Source organism: Lepus europaeus, chromosome 20 (genome assembly GCF_033115175.1).
Source record: "Lepus europaeus isolate LE1 chromosome 20, mLepTim1.pri, whole genome shotgun sequence".
NCBI classification, from domain to species: domain Eukaryota; kingdom Metazoa; phylum Chordata; class Mammalia; order Lagomorpha; family Leporidae; genus Lepus; species Lepus europaeus.
The window spans coordinates 1,062,501-1,078,795 of NC_084846.1; the positions used below are offsets into that span (position 1 = coordinate 1,062,501).

Here is a 16,295-nt window from a genome sequence, read left to right on the forward strand (position 1 = left end):
CCAGGCTGCAGAACAGCAGGTGCAAAGGCCCTGAGGCAGGAGGGGGAGGCCAAGGTAAGTTACGTAGGCAGGAGGCCCATGCAGCTGGAGAGCAAGGACCAAGTGCAGGGCGGGAAGGGGTGCGGGCAGGGCCTGGGTCTTGCTCCCACAATTCTCCCCAGAGCTGGGCTCCTGGGTGGATCAGAGGCTTTCTCAGGGGCCCATGGCCCCCGGGGCTCTTCACTGTGGACCTGACCACTATGGGGCAGCACTCCCCAGCCTCAGGGATGGACTCTGCTCCCCATACTTGTCACAGACAAATGACATCTACTATGCAGTTCTGAGTCACCCTAGGCCAGGCTGGGCAGGGAGAAGCCTGGTGCCTCAGGGGCCCAGTGGCCACCTGCGGATGCCCTGTCCCCGCCCTGACCCATCACACTTGGGCTAAAGTCCAAACTCCAGGTGTGATTGCTACTACCCCCTTCAGGGGCACTCTCCTCCTCTCCTTTAACTTGATTATTTGCTCAAAGCCATTCAGGCTTAGTCAAGAACACAGAGCTCTCCCAGACCTCAGGGCCTTTGCACGTGCTGTACCCTCTGCTAGGCTGCCCATCCTCGGCTTCTCTGTATGGCTGGCTCCCAATCACCCCTCAGGTCTCCTATCCAGGCCTTGCCCGACACCTTCCCCCATTGCTGGCTCCCAATCACCCCTCTGGTCTCCTATCCGGGCCTTGCCCGACACCTTCCCCCATCGCTGGCTCCCAATCACCCCTCTGGTCTCCTATCCGGGCCTTGCCCGACACCTTCCCCCATCGCTGGCTCCCAATCACCCCTCAGGTCTCCTATCCGGGCCTTGCCCGACACCTCCCCCCATCGCTGGCTCCCACTCACCCCTCAGGTCTCCTATCCGGGCCTTGCCCGACACCTTTCCCCATCGCTGGCTCCCACTCACCCCTCAGGTCTCCTATCCGGGCCTTGCCCGACACCTCCCCCCATCGCTGGCTCCCAATCACCCCTCAGGTCTCCTATCCGGGCCTTGCCCGACACCTCCCCCCATCGCTGGCTCCCAATCACCCCTCAGGTCTCCTATCCGGGCCTTGCCCGACACCTCCCCCCATCGCTGGCTCCCACTCACCCCTCAGGTCTCCTATCCGGGCCTTGCCCGACACCTCCCCCCATCGCTGGCTCCCACTCACCCCTCAGGTCTCCTATCCGGGCCTTGCCCGACACCTTCCCCCATCGCTGGCTCCCACTCACCCCTCAGGTCTCCTATCCGGGCCTTGCCCGACACCTCCCCCCATCGCTGGCTCCCAATCACCCCTCAGGTCTCCTATCCGGGCCTTGCCCGACACCTTCCCCATCCCCCACTCCCCTCTGCCCACCCCGACCTTGGGCTCCCCAGGTTTACCTCTGTGAGGGGCCGGGGCCGCTTCTCTACTGCAAATTCCGTGTGGCACAGCTCGCAGTAGCTGGTGTTGGACGAGGAAAGCCACTTCTCCAGGCAGCTCTTGTGCACGGCGCCCAGCGTGCCAGTGCAGCCGCACGGAGACAACAGGCTCTCCCCATTCGCCCCCTCGTGGCAGATCCGGCAGAAGGGACAGTCGCTGGACACAGAGACAGGAGCTGTGAGCCACCATCGGACCTCCCACCTGCACCTGTTCCACTACCCACTGAGTCTCAGGATCTCTGTTACGACCATGTTGCCACCATGTTGAGAACTCCTACTCACCCTACAATGCCCAGCTCCAAATATCCCAGCCTTTGGGAAGCCTTCCCAGGACTCCTACAAGCAGAATGATATGTTCCGTCCCCAGGGCCCCCGCAGCACCCTTCTAGGCCCAGGATGGTCATCTCTTATACCTGCCTGCCCAGTGTCCTCGTTATCTCTTCCTGCAAAGCCACCTCCAGTTGTCCTGCGCGAACCATCCCACTCTCGGCTCAGTGTTCAAGGGCTAGGGCAGAACCGGTGACCTCTGACGACCTGGGGCCTGACCAATCAGAGCATCACACACCCCTGATGTCACGGGGACCAACTCAGGGCAGGGCCTGTGGTGCAATCAGAACCAGCAGGAACTGGGGCCAGCGTTGTGGCGTAGCAGGTTAAACTACTGCAGTGGCGACATCCCATGTGGATCCAGCCACACCTGAAGGCCCTGCTGGGCGAGAAAACCGCGCTTCCAGGGAGAACTGCTCCCTGGTTCTGCACCTGCAGAGAGCTCCTCAGGAAGCCGCCGGCCCCCAGTCTCTGGGGTGCTGAGTTCTTCCTGGGGCAGCTGCAGACGCAGGGGAGTGGCCGCACTGGGCCGTGAGGTTAGCCAGCACGTGAGTCATTGTTCTCCAAGCGCGTCTGCCCAGAAAACAGTTATGCTGGGAACACACAGAGGAGGGCAAGCGGGAGAGCTGTTCTCCAGATAACGTCGGTTTCCTCTCAGAGTTTTCTGTCCCTGTCTGGGATCTCCTGCTGCAGGGTGGGGAGGGCCTGGTGACCTCTCTGTTTTGTCCTGGCCCTGGGCTGCTAGTTTCTCCCATGATGTCAAGAGAGCCGTGCCCGGTCTCCTTCTAACCTCAGACCCTGATCCTAACACACACACACACACAAGTTAGCAGGAAAGGAATTCCCTGCTCTGGAAACCGCTCGGGGAAATGGAGTGACAAGAACCTTGAGGAAGGGCCCTTCTGGAGAGCTCTGTAGCAGCAAATTCAGAGACAGGAAGGGGAAAATAAAAAAAGGCAAAAGCAAGACCTAATATTTACTGAGCATTGACTGTGTACTGGGCACTCAGGAGCCACCTTGGGATGCACTGGTTCCTAGAATGGGACCTCAGGAAAGTCACAGAACAATGGAATTAGAAGATAAGTTTAGGGCGATGTTGTGGTAGAGGGGATTAAACCATTGCCTGCCATGCTGGCATCCCATATGAATGCTGGTTCGAGTCCCCGCTGCTCCACTTCCCACCCAGCCCCTGGCTAATGCCTCTGGGAAAGCAGTGGACAATGGCCCAAGTCCTTGGGCCCCTGCACCCACGTGGGAGACCCAGATGCAGTCCCTGGCTCCTGGCTTTGGCTTGGCCCAGCATTGGCCGTTGCAGCCATCTGAGGAGTGGACCAGTGGATGGAAGACCTCTCTCTCTCTCTCTCTCTCTCTCTCTCTCTCTCTCTCTCTCTCTCCTTCTCTCTCTGGCACACTGCCATTCAAATGCATAAAATAAATCTCTTTTGTAAAGACAATTCTGGAGGTATTGGATGCAGCAGTTAAGCCACTGTTTGGGATGGCCACATCCTCTGTCAGAGCGCCTGGTTTGAGTCTGGACTCCAGCTTCCCGCTAACGTACATCCGGGGAGGCAGCAGGTAATGGCTCACGCAGCTGGGTCCCTGCCAGCCACGTGGGAGATTTCGGAAGGAGGTGCTGGCTCCTGGCTTTGGCCTGACCCAGCCATGGCTGTTGTGAGCATCTGGGGAGTAAACAGGTAGCAAAATAGACTTCAGCCTATGTGTGTGGGAGGGGCTGGAGGACAAAAATAGGAATTTCTGTGTGGTCAGGCGAGGGAAGAAACGTAGGAGCAGCCTTGGGAGGGGACCGGCAGCTGCACCTCGGCAGTCTTTCCTTGCCCAGGACCCCCTTAGGGGGTCTCAGCCCTCCCCTGGGGGCCTGCGCCATCCCAGAACACTGTGCTGATGAAGTCCCAAGAGGAACTGCACAGGAAGCCCTCCAACCAGCAGCATCCCAGAAGGAGGGTGGGGGGTGAGGTGGGAGGAAACCTGTGCACCCAAACCTCTCCCTCCAGCTCAGTTCTTTGCTGAGATGCCCCTGGTCACTTACTACTTCTCTCTGTCTCACGTCTGAAATTCTGGGGTTTTTTGTTTGTTCGTTATTGTTTTGTTTTGTTTTGTTTTAATTTGACAGATAGAGTTAGACAGTGAGAGAGAGAGACAGAGAGAAAGGTCTTCCTTCCGTTGGTTCACCCCCCAAATGGCCGCTACGGCCCGATCCGAAGCCAGGAGCCAGGTGCTTCCTCCTGGTCTCCCATGTGGGTGCAGGGCCCAAGCACTTGGGCCATCCTCCACTGCCTTCCTGGGCCACAGTAGAGAGCTGGCCTGGAAGAGGAGCAACCGGGACTAGAACTCAGAGCCCATATGGGATGCCGGCGCCGCAGGCGGAGGATTAACCAAGTAAGCCATGGTGCTGGCCCCTGCTTTTAGTTTTTTAACATTTATTTATCTGAAAGTCAAGAGTCACAGAGAGAGAGAGAGAGAGAGAGAGAGATCTTCCATCCATGGTTCACTCCCCAAATGGTCACAAGCCAGGAACTAAAAGTTTCCTCTGGGTTTCCCACATAGGTGCAGGGGCCCAAGCACTTGGGCCATCATCCGCTGACCTCCCAAGCCATTAGCAGGGAGGTGGAGCAGAAATAGAGTGGCCGAGACACACGCCGGTGCCCATATGGGATGTCAGTGTTGAGGTAGCAGCCTCACCAGCTATGCCACAACACTGACCCCTGAAATTATTTTCTCGGACAATAGAAGAGCTCTCGCCATCTGTCTCTATCGCTCTGCCTTTCAAGTAGATAAAAATAAATATTTAAAAGATATGTTTATTTTGATGCAGAAAATTTTGAAATCTATGCATTTATTTTTCCATGGACCTTTTGAAGACCTCCTATCCATTTGCTCCCGTTTGACAGGTGACGAAGCTGAAGTCCTGGGGAGGGAACTCGCCTGTGCAAACTCACACAGCTGGTAGTCCACAGAGCTGGGGCTGTGACCCAGGACGTCTGCCCCCCCAGGGCCTGAGCACCCCAGCAGGCAAAGCACACGAACAATGCGTATTGCTCAGGAACTTAGGCTGGGGCCACAGTGCAAGGGACACGGGCGGGACATCAGCCAGAGGGGTATGGGCAGGATGTGCTCTGACCCTCCCACTCCGGCCCTGCAGGCTGCCCAGAGAATGTTCCCGAAAGAAGAGAAGAGAAAACATGAGCAATCAGAGCTCAGGAAAGAGGACAGCAGGGAGAACACCAGGAAATACTCTGAAAGGGCTGGGCAGAGAGCCAGAGGCTCGGGGTCCCCAGAGGCTGACCCCGAGCCTGGGCCTTGGCGGACTGTCTTGGGCCTGGGAGATGCCTCCCGAGCCTTCCTCTTCAGCCTCTGCAGCTTTGAGAGCCCCGAATTCTCCACCTAGCACAGTCTGCTGTGCCCTGAGGAATCGGTCTCCTTTGAGCAAATGGAAGATTTGGGGAGTTTTCTTAATGCTTATTTATTCATTTTGGCTTATTTGAAAGGTAGAGCAACAGAGAGAGAGAGACAGAGAGAGATATCCCTTCTGCTGGTTCACTCCCCAAATGCAGGCAGCAGCCAGTGGCTGGGCCAGGCCAAAGCCAGGACCAGGAACTCCAACCGTGTCTCCCACATACGTGGGCCATCACCTGCTGCCTCCCAGGTGCATTGGCAGGGAGCTGGACTGGAAGCAGAGACAGGACTTGATCCCAGGCCCTCTGATTCGGGATGTGGGCTTCCCTCCTGGCAGCTTGGCCTGCTGTGCCACAATCCCTGCCCTTGACTCTTATGATAGTGGAACCAGCCAAGGCGCCGGGTACAACTGGTGCTCCTGAGGCCCATTCCTGGGCCTCTCGGATGGCAGAGACTCACTAGGAGCTAGAGGGCAGCCTGTGTGGCCTCTGCCAAACCCAGCTCCTGGCAGTGGTGGGAGGAGCCCTATCTGCCCCTGGGGAGGCTGGAAAACAGCAGGACTCGCACAGGGGCCACTCCGCTGTCTGCTGCTGGCCTGGGTCCCTGAGGGCTGCGGGAAAGGCTGGTGGGGCCCAGGGCTGCACCTTTGCTCTGCTCAGCACCCATACAGGTGTCGGCTTCCCTTTGGCTTTTGTTTCCCCAGATCTCAAAGAGGGGGCGAAGTGGGGACAAATAATTCACTCAGGGCTTCCCAGACACACAGCTACTCAGGAATCCCAAATAGAGAGACCCCAGTTACAGCCACCATGGCCTCCTCCTCACCTCCCAGCCCTCACAGCCCTGGCTGGGAGGCCCCTGGGTCCACCAGGGGACTCCTATGTCCCAACCTCCTTCAACCAGCACAGACCCCTTTCTGCCTTCAAGGGGGTCTGACGGAGATGCAGACACATAAGCCAGCACCTCAGAGGATGCCCAGAAGAACACCGGATCTGACCTGGGCTCAAACAAGTCTTCTTGGAGGCTACGACACTGGGCAGATCTGTAGGGAGCAGCAGCTGATTGCCCTCCAGAGTGCCGTGAGGCTTCCATCTGCTTCTTTCTAGTTTTGCATAAAAAACAGTGAATTGGGGCTGGCCTGGAGGAAGCTCCTGGCTCCTAGGTCCTGGCTTCGGATCAGCTCAGCTCTGACCGTTATGGCCTTTTGGGGAGTGAACCGGTGGATGGAAGACCTCTCTCTCTCTCTCTCTCTCCCCGTAAGTATGTCTTTCAAATAAATAAAATAAATCTTCAAAAACAATTTTAAAAAAAATTAAAAATGCAGTGAGTTAGCCCTGCAGTTAAGGATGCCCAAGTACGGCACCAGATCCCTGAGTCTGACGCCCAGCTCTGGCTCCTGGTTCCTGCTTTGCTGTGCAGCTCTCAGGAGGCAGCAGGTGATGGCTCAGGTAGCTGGGTCCCTAACTGCCATACGGAAGACCTGGATTGAGTTCTCAGCTCCTGGCTTCCCACCCAGGGCTGCTGCAGGCATTTGGGGGGTGAACCAGTGAATAGGAGCGCCCTCCCTTTTTTCCTATGTGTGTGAATATATGTTTATCTATCTCTGTCTCTCAAAGAAATGAATTTAAAACTTTTAAAAATCTATAAATTAGGAACTGATGCTGTGGCACGTTGGGTTAAGCTATGGCCTGCAGTGTCAGCATCCCCTATGGGTACAGGTTCAAGTCCCAGCTGCTCCACTTCCCATCCAGCTCCCTGCTAATGTGCCTGGGAAAGCAGAAGATGGTCCAAGAGCTTGGGCCCCTGCACCCACGTGAGAGACCCAGAAGAAACTCCTGGTTCCTGGCTCTGGCCTGGCATAGCCCTGGCCATTGCAGCCATTTGGGGAATGAACCAGTAGATGGAAGATTTCTCTATCTACTTCCTTCTTTCTCTCTGTAACTCTACCTTTCAAATAAATAAATCTTTTCTCTAAAGATTTATGTATTTATTTATTTGAGAGGTAGAGTTACAGACAGTGAGAGGCAGAGACAGAGAGAGAGAGGTCTTCCTTCCGTTGGTTCACTCTCCAAATGAACGCAATGGCCAGAGCTGCGCTGATCTGAAGCCAGGAGCCAGGAGCTTCTTCCTGGTCTCCTATGCGGGTGCAGGGGCCCAAGTACTTGGACCATCTTCCACTGCTTTCCCAGGCCACAGCAGAGAGCTGGATTGGAAGAGGAGCAGCCAGGACTAGAACCGGCCCCCATATGGGATGCCGGAGCCGCAGGCAGAGAATTAACCTACTGCACCACGGCGTCGGCCCCAGTAAATCTTTTTTTTTTTTTTTAAAGCATGAATTCATTGTGACACTTGGCTACAGCATAAGTTGGCCTTGAGTCTCACCCCATCCGTCGGAGACTGTGCTTAAAACTTGGTGTGAACCTTCTAGAACCATCTGTAAGCATAACATGTCTGGTTTACTAATTTGTTATCAGTTCTAAGAGGAAGAACATGTTTTTAAAGATTTATTTTATTTATTTGAAAGAGTTATAGAGAGGCCGGTGCCGTGGCCTAACAGGCTAATCCTCCGCCTTGCGGCGCCGGCACACCAGGTTCTAGTCCCGGTCGGGGCGCCGGATTCTATCCCGGTTGCCCCTCTTCCAGGCCAGCTCTCTGCTGTGGCCCGGGAAGGCAGTGGAGGATGGCCCAAGTGCTTGGGCCCTGCACCCGCATGGGAGACCAGGAGAAGCACCTGGCTCCTGGCTTCGGATCAGCGCGATGTGCCGGCCGCAGCAGCCATTGGAGAGTGAACCAACGGCAAAAAGGAAGACCTTTCTCTCTGTCTCTCTCTCACTATCCACTCTGTCTGTCCAAAAAAAAAGAGTTATAGAGAGAAGTAGAGACAGAGAGAGAGAGGTCTTCCATCTGCTGGTTCATTCCCCAAATGGCCGCAATGGCTTCACAATTGCTGTTTGAACATTTGTACCCTGAAATCTGAAGGTTGGCTCTCGAAGTCTTACATTAACAGTGTTAAATCCAATCACAGTATTTGCTGGTGGACTCTTTGACTGAACTGGGTTGTTAGGGTGGAAGCCCCGGGACTGCGTCATAGTGACTCAGTGACAGAGTAGACACAGGGGGCCAGTGCTGTGGCGTGGTAGGCTAAGCCTCCACTGTGGTGTCGGCATCCCATATGGGCACCAGATCATGTCTTGGCTGCTGCACTTCCAATCTAGCTCCCTGCTAATGTGCCTGGTAGAAGCAGTAGAAGACGGCCCATGTGGTTGGGCCCCTGCACCCACATGGGAGACCTGGAAGAAGTTCCAGGCTCCTGGCTTCATCCTGGCCCAACCCCAGCCTTTGCAGCTATCTGGGGAATTAAACACTGAATGGAAGATTCTCTCTCTCTCTCTCTCTCTCTCTTCCAAATAGATAAATCTTAAATATGAAAAAAAAAAAAAAAAAAAAAAAAAAAAAACCAAGGTCATAGCCTCGGGTACTTCACTGCCATTCTAGAAAACTAACACAATGATGATGTGAAAAAAATACACATGCGGTAGGAGCCGTACTTTGAAGTTTGGATTTTGATCTTTCCCCAGACTAGCAACAAACCTCAAGATTCTCTCTGGTGATGCTGGGCGGGGCAGTGAGGCCTGGTTCCCAGTGGGGCCCGCGGTTGCCAAGGCTTTGCCTTGTGCCCAATTGCTAGGTTATGATGTTCCATGGGTTATGCATGTTAAATGTGTTTTCCATCTTCAGGTGGGTTTACCAGGTGTAACCTCCTTGTAGATTAAGGAGCACCTGGACATTTATCGACTGCTTGCCTTGTGGCAAATCCCCTTGCAGGCTCTTTTTTTAAGATTTATTTATTTATTTGAAGATTTATTTATTTTTTTTATTTTATTTTTTTATTTTTTTTATTTTTGACAGGCAGAGTGGACAGTGAGAGAGAGACAGAGAGAAAGGTCTTCCTTTTGCCGTTGGTTCACCCTCCAATGGCCGCCGCGGTAGGCGCGCTGCGGCCAGCGCACCGCGCTGTTCCGATGGCAGGAGCCAGGTGCTTCTCCTGGTCTCCCATGGGGTGCAGGGCCCAAGGATTTGGGCCATCCTCCACTGCACTCCCTGGCCACAGCAGAGAGCTGGCCTGGAAGAGGGGCAACCGGGACAGGATCGGTGCCCCGACCGGGACTAGAACCCGGTGTGCCGGCGCCGCAAGGCGGAGGATTAGCCTGTTGAACCACGGCGCCGGCCGAAGATTTATTTTTTTAAAGATTGATTTATTTGAGAGACAGAGGCAGAGAGAGAGAGGTCTTACATCCACTGGTTCACTCTCAGATAGCCGCGATGGCCAGAGCTGCACTGATCCGAAGCCAGGAGCCAGGAGCTTATTCCAGGTCTCTCATGCAGGTGCAGGGGCCCAAGGACTCGGGCTGTCTTCTACTGCTTTCTCAGGCCATAGCAGAGAGCCGGATCAGAAGTGGAGCAGCCAGGACTCCAACAGGTGCCCATATGGGATGCCGGCACTGCAGGCGGCAGCTTTACCCTAATGCCACAGCTCTGGCCCCTCCCTTGCAGGCTCTCAGAATAACTCAATCAGGAAAAGTATCCATTTTTGGAGGTACAGTGAAGTAACTTGTCCCCGGGTCACCCAGGGACAGAGGGAGAGGGGTGCACTCAGGATTTGAACTCAGGAACTGTGAGTCCAGAGCCTGCACCTGACCAGTCTGCTTCTGGGTGATGGCTCCTGCGTGGGCCCCCTTCTCTGACATATTCACCCCCCTGGGCTCTCTCAGGGGCTGGACTGCAGACCCCAGCCTGGGGGGAGATCACCCAGCTTGGAGAGAAGAGAATGCCAGGACACTCACCTGGCCGCCACTTACCTTGGCGCATCCAAGGCCCGGATGATGGTCGAGAGGAGCCGGCCATCCTTTGAGGTCACCTGCGCCACGTACTGGGGTGGCCCGAGGCCCGTGGCCTCCACGACCTTGGAGAAGGCGGAGCTGCCAGAGCAGTCACACAGGGAGCCCGGGAGGTGACAGCAGTCTCCTGTCGTCATGGCCACAGGCAGCCCCGCGTCCTCAGGGCCTGAGGCCCATGGTCCCAGGAGCCTGGGGAGATGTCAGGGAGGTTAAGGGTGAGGTTAGTGAGCCCAATGGACTAGGATTTATGTCTCCTCTTACCAACACTCTAGGGACCATAGACAAGGACTTACCTCTCTGAATCTCAGTTTGTCTAATCTATAAAATGGGGCTTTGACAGGGAGAGGGAGCCGAGAAGATTCAATGAGATGACATTCATGCAACTTGGCCCAAGGTTGGTGCACCACAGGGGCTCAGGTTATACAATCTCTTGTTTTCCTAAGAAGAGCCAGACCCAGCCCCATCCTCAAAGCCTGCAGGCTTGGGGCTAGTGTTGCTGCACAGTGGGTTAAACCAACACCTGCAACACCAGCATCCCACATCAGAGCACCAGTTCAAGGCCCAACTGCTCCGCTTTGGATCCAGCTCCCTGCTAATGCGCCCAGGAACTTGAAGCCCTGCCTCCCTGGGGGAGACCTGGATGAAGTTCCAGGCTCCTGACTCTGACTGGACGAGCCCAAGCCGTTACAGGCATTTAGGGAGTGAACCAGCAGTCGGAAGATCTCTCTCTCGGTGTCTCTCTCTCTCTCTCTCTCTCTCTCTCTCTGTAATTCAGCTTTTCAAATAAATAAACGCAACACACACACACACACACACAAAGAAAGTCTGCAGGCCTCCTTCCACTTTCTACATCACCTTTCCAGGTTTAGGAAGAGCACCTGACAGCTACTGAGCACTTACTGTGTCCCAGGCCTGTGCTCAGCGTTTTCCAGGGGCCAGCACTGCCCTGTCCCCACCAACCATGAAGAGATTTGTCCTGGGTGGCTTTGATCCTAGGGCTGGGCTCTGCGCATGCAAGCCTGCCTTTGGGAGATGCAGAACTGAGTCAGAAACTTGCTCCACAGATCAGAACACGGAGGCACCTTGACCTTTCCGGCTCCTGACCTTTCACAAGGCCGGGCACTCCTGGAGGTCTCAGGCCATTGAAGCAATGGCCCAGGCAGGGGCGGAGGGCGGTAGCCTCAGTCCCTGGGGGGCAGCAGTGGGAGACAGCTGGATCCTCAGAAAGCACTTCTGAAGTCTGTTCCCATTATCTTCCTCTGCTTCAGGGTCTGACCAGCAAACAAGGACTCTTAGGCCATCTCCTCCATCCTGGAGCAGCCAATGAAATTCAGAGCTTGAGACTTGCCTGAGAGGAATGGAGGCATCAACACCAACGCTCTGGAGCCCGGCATCTCTGTTCCCAACTTGTCCAATCCCCAGGTTTTTGTCTCCAGGACCTGGCTGCAGAGCCCCTAAGGTTTCAGAGACCCCAAGCAAGGAGCAGGTATTTGGTGCAGGAGTGGAGATGCTACCTAGGATGCTGGCATCCAGTATCAGAGTGCCTGGGATCAAGTGTTGGCTCCACTTCCAGTTCCAGCTTCCTGCTGATGCACACCCTGGGAGGCAGCAGTGACGGCTCAAGTGCTTGGGCCCCTGCCGCCCACAGGGAGACCCAGATGGAGTTCCAGCCTCCTGGCTTTGGTCTGGCCCGGTCTCGGCTGTTGTGAGCTCTTGAGGAGTGAAAACCGCAGAGGGAAGGTTTCAACCCCCACCCTCCCCTCTCTCTCTGTCTTAAATAAGGGAACTCCAAGTGCCAGGGCCTGGCAGGCACGCACTGACGAAGCCCTGGCGCACCCCGAGTCAGCTTTGACCAGCCCCTGCCGTTCAACAATCCAAGACCCAAAGCAGGAACAAACGCAGCGAAAGCTATTGACTAACTTCAGATCAGTACCCTCGGAACAGCTCAGCCGGAAGTCCGACAGGACTCCCTGGGCCTCTGTACTTGGGCCACCAGAGGCCAGATAAGCAACTATCAGGCAAAAGCAGGAGGAGCCTGGGGGAAGGCTGCAGGCCTGAGATAACATCCCGGGGGCAGTGGCCAAGGCCTGCCCGTCCAGCAAGCCACAGTCCCCCGCGTCCCTCCCGAGCGCCTGGAGCCAGAACCTTCAGCTCCGAGGCCAGCGAGGAAGCCGCCGGGCCCTGCAGCTGAGCACCTGCCGAGAGGAATCCATCCCTTCTGCCTCTCTGGAGACTGGGCTTAGCCTGTCTGCAAGTAATCAAGTGCTACGAGAATCACCGCCGCTCCCATCTACTAATTTCTTCTGTTTCTTTCACTATCAGGGAAACAAACACACGCTGGTAAATCTGCTTATGCCAGGCCCACAGATCGCTGAAAATAATAATCCTAGCAGCAACAGTAGGTTAAGGACCGGGTATTGTGCCAAGCAATCTGCCTCTGTGTTCATCATCGCTGAACTCGAAATGCTTGTCACAAGTGTTCCCTTCAAAGTCACCTCCCTGGAGAAGCCTGCCCTGAGTGCGCTGGGGAAAGTGTCACAGGTGTCCACACTGCCCCCCCAATGGCATATGCCTCTCTCCCTCTCCCCGCCCCTTTCTCTCTGAAAATCTCTGTTTTGTCCATCAAGGTGTTCAACCACATCTGCCTTCCCCACCTGTCAGTTCAGTGAGGTCTGGAAAGGTGGGACCCTGAGGCACCTGCCACCTACTGTCCCCAGATGCTGCTGGTTCTGGGTCTGCTACAGCATACTGTCTGCATTTCCTAGATCCTTTTATTAAGTATAAGGGAACCAGATCGCGTGCCCTCCCCAGACCCTGGTCCGCCAGCTCCCGAGGTGGGAATCAGAGATGTTTAGAGGTCCATGCAAACCACACAGACCTGGGCTTGGAAGAGGCCCAACTTGGGGTTCAACACAAGGACAGTACAGCTGCAAGTTGGAGGTAGGTGTGGAGCTACAGGGCCTTAAGCAAACTTGGCCCAAGGCCCAGGGGATGGATTTCAGCAAATTCACAACAACTCTATGACCTAAGTCTGATGATTTCCTCCATCTGATGGGGAGGGGGGTAGGGGAGGCTGGGGTTCAGAGAGGGGCTGCTACTTGCCCAAGGTCACACAGCCAGGATTTGAACTTTGTCCAGTGAGTGGGTCTGGACCACAGGAGATGCAGGTTCTTTAAGCCCCTGGCTCTGGCACTGACACTGTGTGTCCTGGTTCAAGCCATTTCGCCTCTCATCGTTCTCCTCTGTCAAACGTGCTGAAGGCACTGGCGGGTTGTGACTGCTGGGGGAGAAGGCGCTGTCTCCTCCTAGGCCTCCTTGGGCTGGCACTGGGGTACCGCACTCTTTTTCATGTCTGCCCAGCCTCCTTTTCCTGAGGGCAAGAGGCGTCAGAGGGCTTCAATGCCCCACAGTGTGATCTTGGGTAGTTGCAGAAGTCTCTGGGCCTCAGTTTTCACATCCATAGAATGGGAATCACAATCAGAGGCAGCTTGTAAATTGGTAAATATTAAGAAGCAGTATTCTGGGGCTTACACTGTGGCACAGCGGGTTAAAGCCCTGGCCTGAGCGCCGGCATCCCATATGGGTGCCGGTTCTAGACCTGGCTGCTCCTCTTCTGATCCAGCTCTGCTGTGGCCTGAGAAAACAGTAGAAGATGGCCCAAGTCCTTGGGCCCCTGCACTGCGTGAGAGACCTGGAAGAAGCTCCTGCCTCCTGGCTTTGGATCGGCTCAGCTCCGGCCACTGCAGCCATCTGGGGAGTTAACCAGCAGATGGCAGACCTCTCTCTCTGTCTCTACCTCTCTCTGTAACTCTTTCAAATAAATAAAATAAATCTTTAAAAAAAAAAAAAAAAGCAGTATCCATAAACATTAACTCTTCTTATCACCAGCATTATCAGCTTACAAAGCTATGTGGATGGTTTGACAGGACACACAGTCAGTACCTGGCACACAGTAAGAGTTCAATAAACACTCACTGCTCTTTTTTTTTTTTTTTTTTTTTTTTTTTGACAGATAGAGTTAGACAGTGAGAGAGAGAGACAGGTCTTCCTTCCGTTGGTTCACCCCCAAATGGCCGCTACGGCCGGAGCTACGCCAATCCGAAGCCAGGATCTGGGTTCTTCCTCCCGGTCTCCCTTGCAGATGCAGGGTCCACTGCCTTCCCGGGCCCAGTAGAGAGCCGGACTGGAAGAGGAGCAACTGGGACTAGAACCCAGCGCCCATATGGGATGCCGGTGCCGCAGGCAGAGGATTAACCGAGTGAGCCACTGCGCCGGCCCAATGCTCTTCTTATTTTTTTTAGGATAAATGTAGACCCTGACCAATGCACTCCTTCCTCTTCCTTCTTTTCCACTCCCGTGGGTCCTCCTGCCCTTCCACGGCCCAGCTCAAGGGCCAGGGTCTAACTCCAGCTCTGCCTCTGATCTGCTGTGTGGCCCCGGGCAACAGACCTTAAGCTCTCTGACTCGTGTGACAGGTTCCACGTTCAGGACTTCACCTCGGCTGGTTCCTGGAGGACAGAGGAGCTCATCGTGGACATTCTGACCACCCTGCTTCGAGCACCCGCACGACACAGGGCGCCGTCCGGGAGCGTCTCTGTGCGCAGCACCCAGTTCTTCACCATACTGACTACTTTCCAGGAGCTCCGGTAAGGACGTTCGCCACTTACTGGCCGCCTTCTCTTTGCTGGGCGCTTTCCTCATCACAACACCTCCAGAATGAGGTTGGCGAGGGGGTGACCCAGTTTTACAGATTGGGAAACAGAGACTCCGAGAGACGCCTACTGTGTGCCAGGCCCAGGAAACCACCCCGCCAGCCTCGAGACCGGAACTGCGGTCCCCGCGTCCCGGCAAAGGCTAAGGCCAAGGGTCCGAGTCCAGCTGTCCTGCCCGAGGGGCCAAGCTCGGGCCTCGAACCCGGGGCCAAAAGGAGAGGAGACGCCCTCTGGCCCTATATCCACCCTCCGGCCCGCGCCTACCTGATCCGCGGCCGGGCCGGGCGGCCGCGCAGGCCCCTCCGTTCTCCCTGGCCCGTGTCCCGGCCCGGCCCGGCCCGTCAGCGGCGCTCGCTCGGCTCCGGCCGGCACCTGCGTCCGGACACCGCCCGCCGAGCCGACAGCGCCGCGGACCAATGATGACCGCCTCTCGTCCGCACTCTCCAATCGTCGTGCACGTCCCGCCCCGGTAGGCGGGGCCGGAGGCGACGGGGGACGTCCTGGGCGGTACAGGCCCCGCGGCGCCGCAGGCTGCTGGCTCCGCCCCAGCCGCGCCTCGGCCCCGCCCCCAACCCTGGCCACGCCCCATCCCGGTGCCGAACGCTAGTGGAGCTGGCTGCGCCACCTGCAGACCACCCCGATAATAGAAACCTTCAGAAGTTGGGTGTCCAATATCCTTCATCATTCATTCATTCATTCATTCATGAATCCGTGCATGCAGCAGCTCTGTGCCCTGTGCTGTGTGCTGGGGACGCAGTGTGGACTGCCCTCATAGACCTCAATCCAGGGGGTGACAAATGTATTACTAGTCAATTTGTAAAAATACTTATTTTAAATGGGCATGTTAAAAATTATTTAAACCAGGGTCCGGCGCCGTGGCTCATTTGGTTAATCCTCCGCCTATGGCGCCGGCATCCCATATGGGCGCCAGGTTCTAGTCTCGGCTGCTCCTCTTCCAGGCCAGCTCTCTGCTGTGGCCCGGGAAGGCAGTGGAGGATGGCCCAAGTGCTTGGGCCCCTGCACCCGCGTGGGAGACCAGGAAGAAGCATCTGGCTCCTGGCTTTGGATCGGTGTAGCTCCGGCCGTAGCGGCTGCAGCAGACAGCTGTATCGGAAGTGGAGCAGCCAGGACTCAAACCCATACCCATATGAGATGCCTGCACTACAGGAGGCGGCTTTATCCATTACATCACAGCGCCACTCCCACTCCCCCGATAAATGCCTAATCAGTGATTAATTACAAGTGTAAGCTGTTGTCGCAAGTAAGGAGAGTGTTCTGAAAACAGGGAGCAACTTGGGAAGTCCAAAACTATTTCCTTGAAGAGGCAGCAACTGAGCTACAGGTGTGAGTAGCAGTTACCTAGGAGACAAGAGAGGGAAAGAGAGTCCTAGGCAGAGAGCTGGGAACTTGCAGAGACCCTGGGGAATAACTCCCAGTATTCCTTTCCCTTCCTGTTCTGCTAATTTATTGCACAAACAAGGGGTCCTTGGTTCTTGGAAAATGTGTATTATGAAAAACCTA

General features: G+C 55.6%; 1 protein-coding gene across 1 annotated transcript in view; it reads right to left on the reverse strand.

The window, feature by feature from the left end:
• The window catches only part of MARCHF2 (membrane associated ring-CH-type finger 2), a 26,504-nt gene extending 11,352 nt beyond the window's left edge, over positions 1–15,152 (reverse strand). The window contains exons 1-3 of the mRNA XM_062179065.1: positions 15,039–15,152; positions 10,024–10,251; positions 1,388–1,583 (exon numbers count right to left, since the gene is read on the reverse strand). Coding sequence (XP_062035049.1) covers positions 1,388–1,583; positions 10,024–10,199 — 372 coding nt within the window. The 5' untranslated portion in view covers positions 10,200–10,251; positions 15,039–15,152. The remainder of the gene's footprint in view (positions 1–1,387; positions 1,584–10,023; positions 10,252–15,038) is intronic.
• Positions 15,153–16,295: the final 1,143 nt, after the last annotated feature.